Genomic DNA, 10,566 nt, shown 5'->3' with positions numbered 1-10,566 from the left:
TTATTTTTATTTTCATATTTACATATATTTTTATATATTTATGTATATTTTATTTATTTAAGTACTGCTGTCTGGGTAAAACTGGGTCCTTGGGTACCACAATTTCGTTCCACCCCATGTACCACATGTGATGCGAATGACAATAAAGTCTCCTTGAATCCTTGAATTTTACACAATCAGCCTACTCTCCATTTATGGGCTGCATTGACTGAGGAGCAAATGCTATGCTTTGAAAAGGTGTTACACACACACACACACACACACACACACACACGTGAATTAACGTGAACTCAGTTTGTGTTTTTAAATAGTGAGGTTAGTAAATGTATTCACATCACATATCTTTTTTTTTTTTTTTTGACACAAACTGGACCTCCCCTCCCCACTATTTACACTCTAGCTCTTTACAAGCTGTAACTGTACTTTTTATGAAGCTGAGGTAGAGGACCAAAGCAGGTCTGCTCCTCAGGAAGATGGAGGTCAGTCTCAAGCATCACATTCATTTCCACAGGGCTCTTTAACTCGCTGAAACTAAACATTGCTCTTTATACTCCTGCATAAGCATTCAGAGCTCAGTTTGTTCTTTGGGCAACAAGACCATGAAAGAAGAAAAGGCAGAAACAGCACTGTGGATTCCCTTTTATTCTTAAAATTTTATGTACAAGTGTGACTGATTTATTTTTTTTAATGTACATTCAATATAGAAAGTTTATATACGTCATATTATATAGACAGTTTCACAATTGCACTAGTCTTTCACATAGATTTGTAATCAGAGTCAGTATCATTTCTCCCGGGTCCTTTTTCAGAAGCACAATTTTTTTTTTCAGTTGGTGAAGATCATTATTCAGCTAGGCATAAATAGTCTAGTGCTTTTTGCATTCTGGGGGGCGTAAAGTAAGGGAAATAACAGAAATAAAGGACTTTGTTGGTAGAGACGGAGAAAGGGACAGTGACAGTGACAGGAGTGATTATGGGGGGTTATAGAAAGGCAGACGTGGAGGACACAAAGACATCAAGGACTTAAAGACAGATCGCAGTCAGTCAGGACACACAATCACAGTTTTTGCATTTTTTTCTTCTCAACCTTCTCTTCTTTCCTTCAGCCTTCACAATCAAACATTCATTTGAGGGTAAAAGAGTAGAAAAGAGGGACAGAAAAGCGAGGAATCACGTTGACGGAACTGCAGTTTTGTAAACTCAGTCAGTCCCAAATTTGGTTAAGACGAGGAAGCGTTTGTATCTGTAGAACGCATTTAAGGAGGGTGTCTCTGCTGGAGACCCCGGCTGGGTGGCATAAAAAGGAATGGAGGTGAAAAGGAAAATCAGAAAGTAAGAGATTCATCTCTGCAGCCTTCTTCACTTACCGGTTTTCTTTGTTATAAACCCCCCTCGTCCAAAAAAAAAAAAAAAAAAAGGAAAAAATATTTCTAAAAAATATTCATACAAAAGTAAACTTTTTCCTCTCCTACGAGAAAAAAAGAAAATGGCAAATAAAGAGCAGAACTGAATACAATCAGAGGAAGAGCAAGAAGTGCTGATATCAAACGGAGAGCAGAAAGGAAAGGAATCACTGAAGACTGAAGAAGTGCTGTGAGGGAACACCGCAGACACTGAGAGGGCACAAAGGGGCAGAATGTCCACCTCTGTTTTCCCGGTCTCTTTTTCTCTTTCTCCATCTTTCGCTTTGTCTCCCTTTGTCTCTCATGAAGATGAGAAGGCCGCTGCTCTTGGGGAAATGGTGCGGTCTGGGTGGCGGAGCTTGTCCATAGTGCTTGGTGTCCGTCGGTCTTGTTTATCAGCCCAGGTCTCCAATGTCGTTGTCTACGGGTGGCGGAACGCTGGGCATAACCGTAGTACTTGTGCCTGCGGTTAGATAGCCTGCTACTCCCGGGCCTGAAAACACACACACACACAAAGCTAAATAAATGATATATCTATATATAAAGAAGAAATCTTAATCTTATTCATACAAGCCAACATGATTTCTTCTTTCTTAGAGGAGTAGGTAGGCCAAGTATGTACATAAGTAATGGAAACACCTGATGGATTAACACTGATTATAGGCAGTGATACCCTAACGATTACAACAGATAATAAAACAGCTGTACCCTCATCACAGTAATACCTTGATTGGATTATAACCAACCACTGACTCTTGAAGTACTGTGTACCATAAAGGATGCTACAGTTCAACATACATGCTCATGCTGCAAACAATGAACAGGTGTTATAAGCCACCAGTACACATACACTCATTTGAATAATGCTGAATGGACACTTAAGACATTGACAGTAACACTGGCATTACTGAATGAACCATTTCATAAATGAAGGGGAAAAGAATGATTGATAAAATGTTTAAACAAAACCTTTACTGTACTACCTAAATTGAGAGCAACTACATCTACAGCATGGCATCTGGAGGGCATGACTGGGGCATGGATTAAGGAAACACATGAATTGTATGTGTACACTATGAGCCAAAACATCTTGTAATGGAGGCAAGTGTCAAGGTCAGGGACATGAAGACATTCTGCACCTCCACAGTGAAGGGTATCCCCCTCCCCCTCCAAAAAAAAAGGCCAAACCTTCTAGATTTATACACCAGCCGCTGTCTGAGGAAGTCAAGGAGGATTATTAAGGACTTCACGCACCCAAGCCACTGCCTGTTTTTACAGCTGCGCAGCGGCAGGAGGTACAGACGTATGAAGACCAGATCCAGACGGTTCAGAGACAGCTTCTACCCTAAAGCAATTAGGCTGCTGAATGAACAATAGCACAGTGTACCGGTCCACAGTCCACAAGCCATTTCATCTGTATCATCACACCTCCTCCACCCCATACAAACACACTCTGCACCTGCACTTACTACTGGGACCCCTATGCACAGTCACACTGCACCCACAAAGACTTCTCCCCACTCACACTACACCTGAATTCACACCCATCCAGTGTTTTTTGTAAATAATATAAACATTCAGATTATATCAAACCCGTATAACCTGGGTAATTATTCAGCATTTCTATTTCGGAACTTTTTTTTTTTTTTTTTTTTTTTTTTGTACTACCGCGACCTGTGTAACGTGATAAACATAATTCGATTTGATATTTTAGTTAGTAACTGAGCAACCAGCTCTTGCAGGCACCTTGCAAAACTTGTGAATGATCTAACTCACTTTGACAGTGTTCCAACCAGACTACGTTGGAGCACCTCCAAACGGCAAGGCTTGTGGGGTTCCACTGGTCAGCGGTGGCCAGTATCTATCAACAGTGGTCTGAAGAGATACCAACCACAAACCAGCAATACTGGTCAAAAAAAAAAAAAAAAAAAAAAAAAAAAAAAAAAAAGGAACAATATAATACAATACAAGGACATCCCATCTGGACTGAACCGATAGAAGGGCTGCTGTTACAGAAACCAGTGCAAGACTAAATGAACTTCTCACAAATCTGACAGTGCTTGCAATGCAGGATACACACAGTCAACGTGAACTGTGGCAAATCAGAGTGGCAAATTGGTATGCACACACACTATGGTGTAGTTTCCTTGCAATCCATTCATCTGCAAGCAATACCCCAACGATTGAAAATCACTGTTGTGGAGTGAGCTGTTTTAAGGGTACATGGAGGGCCAACAGCCGCTTGGGGAGGTTTTGGCTTATCAGTGTATGTCTAACTCATCATCATGGAGTAGAATATGCCAGCTGTGAGTGAGTGAGTGAGTGAGTGAGTGAGTGAGAGAGAGAGAGAGAGAGAGCGCGCATTATGAAGCACAGACTGAGAAGGGAAATGGAAAATGAGTGAAGGGAGGAAAGAGATGGAGGGAATGCAGAGAAGAGGGGCGTCTACCTGCGTTAAATTAAAAGAGGACAGGGAGGGTCCCCAATTGGCGCCCCCCTAGAGTCCGCCCCGCAACGGACTACTGGCAGCCAGGAGAGAGGGAGTAGACACACCTGAGTAAGGAAGAGAAGGAGGAAAGGAAGAAAGGAGGCGGTAGAGACACAAAGCAAGCAAAGTCATATAACCAGGCTGAGGAACTTAAGAGGACAGTGTAGTAGAGTAAGGCATTATAGCAGTTCACACATTGGCTTATCTAGGCCAGACTAGGACTAGGCCAGAACAAAATTGAGACAAGTATAACATTCAAAAATATCTGAAAATCAAAGATCAACACATCAAAACTGTACCCAGATAAACTACTCCCAAACTGATAGGGGAAATAAAGAAGCAGGAATTCTAGCTAGGGTTATAGAGATATATAGTCTTTACGGTTAAAGGTATAAGCAAAATACTATATAGTAACTATATCACTACATATGTCATATCACTACATATTGCTATTGAAGACACATCAGTGAACCTCTGATGGAATATGGTTAAAGATAAGTCTGCATTATGGCCCATAAAGAAATCTGTTTGTCAAATCCCATAAATGTCCTTCATTCACAACTCCTAAAGAATGTGTGTGATCGTTTAGGATGCTTAAAACATACAATGATACATTTGAGGGGTAACTAAACATATGCAAAATCCTACAAAATAATCATCAAACTTTAACTCAAACAGTAAACCATCATTTTTCTTTTGTTTAATATTCAACCTTATGTCCGTTCCCTGTCACGATATTAATACTGCACTCAGTGTATCCAAGATGGGAGGAGAATAGACATCATGGAAAATGAGAACAGCAGCCCAAGTTGTAGCAGGACACGTTTGATATGAATTGACATTGCACATCCTGCAACGTGACTGTTGTGCATGCCCACCCTGCAAAGCTTAAACGACACAGAGTACAGCCCTAACTTATTGTATGTTCACAAACTTGCTGGTAGACACAAACAATAAAGCATTTATCTTCTTCAGATGTTCTGCAGTCCTGGGGTAAATTTCAAGCCACATCATCAAATAAATTTTTCGTGGACTCGATCTGGAGTTAATACAGTACAATCATAAAGTAGGTCACACAGCAAGTCAGTTTCCTGTTAGAAGTTATGTCAGTACTACATGGCCATCAGCCCTCATTTTAGGAAAGTGCTTTTCCTGCTCAAGCACACCTGATTTAGATCACATGTAATTTGTGAATTTGGTATGGCTGTTAGAGTAGGAAAATCAGCAACCTGTGCTGAACTCTAGTCCCTGGTTGCCACCCCTGGTCTAGAAGAATGGAAATCCCCAACCCCTAGGATTACACATGTTTCTACACGCATTTCAGTGTATGCATGAGCTAATAATTATTAACTGCAATTATAAGCCTTTTTTTTATATCCGACCACTAATAAAGATTAATATGTCAAATCTATTAATGTACATATGTGCTATGTGCTATTTCTATTATTGTGTAAACTCCCTGTATGTGTATTTGTAAATGCATCGTGAATGTGAGTGGGTAAAATATGGCTCTGATCATTAAAAAAAATAATAAATCAACAATAAACAATGTTCTGCAGTGCCGCAGAGTTGGAGAGAAAAGAACACAGCATGTGGTGGCGCCGGCATGACAGCACTGATTTAAATTAGTGTTCTGTGAATGTGTGAAAGGTTCATACCTGTCAGGTAGCCTGCAGTCTGTGACTCTGAGATGAAGAGATCGTGTTTCTGATCTTTGAAGGCACTCCACACCGTGGAACGAGACAGGATTTCATTCACCTGCAACAACACTACACTGTTAGTGTGTGTGCAAAACGTGTTTGGGTACTAATAGTAGTCCATAACACCACAGTGTGAAATGTACAGATACATACATTTGCTTGCATTTAATAAATACATATACATGCAGGTATAAGGTCCTCACCTGTTCTCCATACTGTAGGCTGCGAGTCATGGATTTAAGAGCTTTGACGATTTGAGCTTTGGTTGCTGAGGGGTTCTCCAGAGTCTCCAACCCCACTCCTTCTAAAAGCTTCAACAAGTATGGCACTAGCTCCACCCTGAGAGCCTGTTCACAGCACACACAAACACAGTACAATGATTTGGTAAGTACAGGGACAGTCAGGCCAAAATGAAACCTTTAACCATCTCCACATCTGTTAGATATGTGACTGATGCAGCACTGCAATAAGTGCATATCAACAAGGTGTCTTAATGGTTTTAGCTGTGTGTGTGTGTGTGTAGGCATGTACCTGTGCGACCAGGTCGGTCTGCTCTCGCTGGAACATGCGATTGAGGGCCTCACAGGCCAGTCCTGCCATATCAGCTCTGACCTTCATCCCAACCATTAGTGGCCCAATGGTTTCCAATGCAGCCATGGAGCGCACACATAACTGCAGAGGGTGGATAAAAACAACTCATTAGCATATGAAGCACCAACACAAAACATGATGTACATACAACACTTTTGTATAATGTCTGCATGTGCTTACATGTAAACATATACTACACCAGACCACCCCATTATTTATTTATAGTGAGAAATGAGAAATGGTAATTTATTAACAAATTACAGCTGGTCTATAGCAATAGAAGTACTCTATATGGACAGACGTATTTGGACACTTATTCATTACATCCACAGGAACTTTTCACATCCCATTCTGAATCCATAAATATTCATTAATAGGCATTAATATGGACTTGGTCCACTCTTTGCAGCTCTAACAGTAGGTTTGGAAGTCTGCAGTTATTGAATCAGCAGAGCATTGACAACTTTTCATACACTATGTGCCTCAGCACTCTGGACCCTGTTCTGTAAAGCTATGTGATCTGCAGCTTCATGGCTTAGTTCCTACATGCTTTTTAAAATAATGCTGCTCACAGTTGATGGAGGAATATCTAGGAGGGAAGACATTTCACCACAGTACCATGCTGGAATTCACTAAGCTCATAAGAAACCATTCATTCTTTCAGTAATGTGTGCAAAGGCAGACTGTATGGCTTAGTACTTTGATTTTATACATCTGAGGCAATGAAACTAAATGAAAACACTTGAATTTAATGATTAAGATGTGTTTCCCCATACATTTGCCCATAAGCTTTAAAAATGATTGCAAACCCTTTGTTTGTATAAAAGCAGTGATAGAACAGACTGCTTTCACAATGACTGGAAAACACAGATTAGACCAGTATATAACTCTTAAAAGTGAAGCTTCTTACACACAAAGCCAGAGTGCTGTGAGTACATTTTGACTCTTGAGAACTGGAGAAGACTGAAAAGGTCTGGTACAGGAAGAGATCTGACACACTCAAATCCACAACAGCATCAAAAGACATGCTTTTGAGACTCCACAGCTTATTTGATAGGTGGCTCACATGACATGACAGCTTGTAGCTCAGCTTAACACTGAATCAAGCCTCTGTTTCAAATGTGAAGAGAAGACTTGGAGCTGCAGGTCTGACAGAAGGAAACACTTTGCTAAGATGGCAAAATAAGAAAAGCAGGCTGATACGGGTCATGCAGCACTACTGGTGGACTACTGAATAAAGTGGGGGCATTCCAAAACATTTGGAACAACGGTAGTGTAGACCAGCAGACAACCCTGTCTTTGTATGTTCTGGTGAAAGATGCCCTGTACCTCATTATCTGAGAGAACATGGATTAGTCTGATGGAACTTTTGGGCACAGCGTTGTTTTTGTGATTGAGAGCTGCCAGGATGCGGGGCAGGTGACCCAGAGGAGGAACCTGATCAGCCAGCTGGGTCTGAGTGCTGAACAAACACACAGCCGCTGTGGTGACCGTCTCCAATGCCTCCCCCTGATAGATGGAGAGGGTGAAGGAAGGTGAGAGGACGAGAGAGAAGGAAGAAAAGAATAAGGCAAAATGAGGTTGCAAGACAAATCTGTATGCATGTGCTGTAACCATCCCATTTAAATAGATTAATTATACTTCATGGCTCAACACAAGTGTTTGTGTGGACTCACATTAGGATTGTTTTTCTCCAGTAGTTCAGTGAGAGTCTCGAGCAATGAGACAAGAAACTCCCGAGGTTTGCGCAGCACCCAGCCAGGCTGAGCGATGAAAATCCGCAGGAACACACCACCAACTTCCACCTCACCGTGCCCAGCTGCATAGGCTACTGTGAAGTCTTCGGGCAGCTACACACACACACACACACACACACACACACACACACACACACACACACACACACACACACACACACACACACACACACACAACCACAAACAGCATTTTTTTTCTGTCAAAGCACTACACAATGCTTCTACACAAATGAGTCATTCTTTAACCACACAGACCCATATTTAGCTGCTTGGCAGCAAGCTGGCATTACCACACGAGTCCGTGAAACATCTAAACCACAATGAAAGCAACTGTGCCAACTTACCTTCCAGTTTACATCAGGGTTATCCTTCTGCTGTCTGAAGTGACTGAAAGAAGTAAAGCAGATAGAGGGGTTTTAAAAGATAGCACATTACAGTCCTTTTCACACTCAAAACCAGGACATTACTGAGGTATCTTTTACCTTACAGTCTAAAAAAATAAAGGTGCTTCAAATGGTTCTTTGAGCAATGCCATAAATAAAAGAAATGTGAGGCTGAACATATTAAAGGTTTAATGGGGGTCTTCAATATGCTCAGCGGAATAAAGTGCTGACACTGTGATCTGATGATCTGAGCTAGTTTGCATGCGAGCAGGGTAAAAATATACTCCTGTGACGTTTTACTCAAAAACTAAACCACAACTGTTAAACTGAATAATCTAAGAAATTTCACTTTACATCCAGATGTTACCATTTTCCCCCTAATCTATTTGATTCTGGTCACACAACAGCCTAGTAAATAACCCTAGTAAATAACCTGGTATTTAATAGGTCACACTCAGGCATACTGCTTTAGAAACTTTATTACATTTCAACCTCAGCTTGTATTCACACTTAAACCGTAAATAGCTGATTAATAGTGCAAGTGAGAAAGAGGCTTGTAAGAACTAGAGTGAGCTTGCCACAAGCTTTGCAGCGTTAAGCCTAGCATAAGACAATACATCAGTGCTACACCAGCAAACTCCAACACTGGCAACTGACTTCTTTAGAGAGCTAATCCTCATTTGATTTTCAGTTCTCTTTCTGAACACTCTCCAGCCAAATCAGTCAGTGTAGTGTAGTGAGCAACATTGGCCTTCCTGTGGTTTGATTTCCTAGGCTCAGATTTGTTGACTGGTTACAGTGCTTTTGAAAAAATGCAGGTCTGTGTATGATTCAGTGTGTGTGTGTGTGTGTGTATATATGTGTGTGTATTTGCATAAGAGCCCCTCACTCAAGCATCATCTCTCTGACGGTGGTAGAAACAGTCTCTCGCGAGGCGTCGTTCCATATAAGCTCCGGGTTTTCATGTGTCCCCTCAAAGATGTGCACAGCTGCTTCAGCATTGTCTCGCATGGCATCCATGAACACACCCGGCAGAAAGCGCATCAGAGTCAAACGCACCTATGAAGTTACATGAGTCAGGACAGACAAAAAGGCTTCGGAGTTAGCAAACTGCAGTGTATTCTCATCTGAATGTTTACAGAGTTCCTTAGTTCATTAGCTTCTGTGTTTACTAACATCTAAACTGCTCTAATGTCAGGTCCATACTGCAGGGCTTCTGAAATCTAAGGCAAGGATGAAAATGTATGAGACCCCCATTTAAATTGACAGATTGTCTTGTTCTTTAGTCACCACAGCCCCCCGACACAACAAGAATTCTCTCCAAATCTGAGATTTAAAATCAATTTAAAATCAAATTGGCCCAGACGTAACATCTAGTAACAGATCCACTTATTGTGGTAAAACACCTGATTCTACTCATAAAAAGTAAAAAACTGTACTTAAACCTTATGAATAGAAAACGTAAGACGGGAGCGCAACATATCTGCCAATATGCACATCTACTACTGTGCGCCTTATTCTCAAGGCAGGATCTTACCTTGGGGCCGACCAGCTTGTCTGAGGTCATCTTAGAGAAGAGCTCAGCAGTCTGAGAGCGCACTTGAGGGTGGGTGGAGTTACAGAACAAATCCAACAAGTAAATCAGTGCACCTGTAAAATAAGAGAAGTCAATGATTCGGAAGCTTTAGGATTTTTTCTCTAATCTGTTTAAGGTGTTTTAAAAAATTACAATGCGCTGCAACTAAAATTAAATGTAAGCCTGATAACACATTCTTTCAGTAAGAAATAGGGTGCATGCTTTGGCATCAGTAACGCAAGTTATATGAAAGTGGTTGAGAGCCTCAGTACTCAATTGGTAAGTCTCACCTTTGGCCATCGCTTCTTTGATGATCTTGGTGTTGGAGGTCAGAGCATACAGAGTTTCCAGAACAAGCTGTCTACCTATATGAATAGAAGCAGAAAAGAGAGGGCGTCAATTTCAGTCGTTTCCAAAAGTGTAATGACTTCATTTGCCTTTTTTTTCTTTTTTTGGCACACCCAATCAAAATTCCTGTTACTGTGAGTAGATAAGAAAGTAGAACATGGCCTGATTTGCAAAGGACATAAAGTTAAAAACAGCCTATTTCTTCAACCTTTTAACCCAGACTAGGTTTTCTTAACAAGCTAACAATCTGAGAAAAAGATAAACTCTAACTTTTGCATGGTGCTCTTCCATATTATGTAAAAGAGTATAAATAATAATAA

General features: G+C 40.9%; 1 protein-coding gene across 6 annotated transcripts in view; it reads right to left on the bottom strand.

Annotated features, from left to right (window-relative positions):
* Positions 1-627: 627 nt before the first annotated feature.
* LOC140565302 (dnaJ homolog subfamily C member 13) overlaps positions 628-10,566 on the bottom strand; it is a 70,617-nt gene continuing 60,678 nt past the window's right edge. For 5 of the 6 annotated variants that reach the window (XM_072691161.1, XM_072691178.1, XM_072691186.1 and 2 more), the window contains 10 exons: positions 10,189-10,263; positions 9,860-9,972; positions 9,212-9,381; positions 8,284-8,326; positions 7,859-8,032; positions 7,512-7,691; positions 6,123-6,263; positions 5,795-5,938; positions 5,550-5,649; positions 628-1,896 (listed from right to left, as the gene is read on the bottom strand). In XM_072691161.1, the coding sequence (XP_072547262.1) occupies positions 1,799-1,896; positions 5,550-5,649; positions 5,795-5,938; positions 6,123-6,263; positions 7,512-7,691; positions 7,859-8,032; positions 8,284-8,326; positions 9,212-9,381; positions 9,860-9,972; positions 10,189-10,263 (1,238 nt within the window). In that variant the 3' untranslated portion in view covers positions 628-1,798. Of the gene's footprint in view, positions 1,897-3,852; positions 3,957-5,549; positions 5,650-5,794; positions 5,939-6,122; positions 6,264-7,511; positions 7,692-7,858; positions 8,033-8,283; positions 8,327-9,211; positions 9,382-9,859; positions 9,973-10,188; positions 10,264-10,566 lie in introns of all 6 variants that reach the window. The other variant, XM_072691194.1, reaches the window with a different exon arrangement.

The sequence above is a fragment of the Salminus brasiliensis genome, chromosome 1, assembly GCF_030463535.1.
Source record: "Salminus brasiliensis chromosome 1, fSalBra1.hap2, whole genome shotgun sequence".
NCBI lineage: Eukaryota > Metazoa > Chordata > Actinopteri > Characiformes > Bryconidae > Salminus > Salminus brasiliensis.
This window is presented reverse-complemented; position numbering and strand designations above follow the sequence as displayed.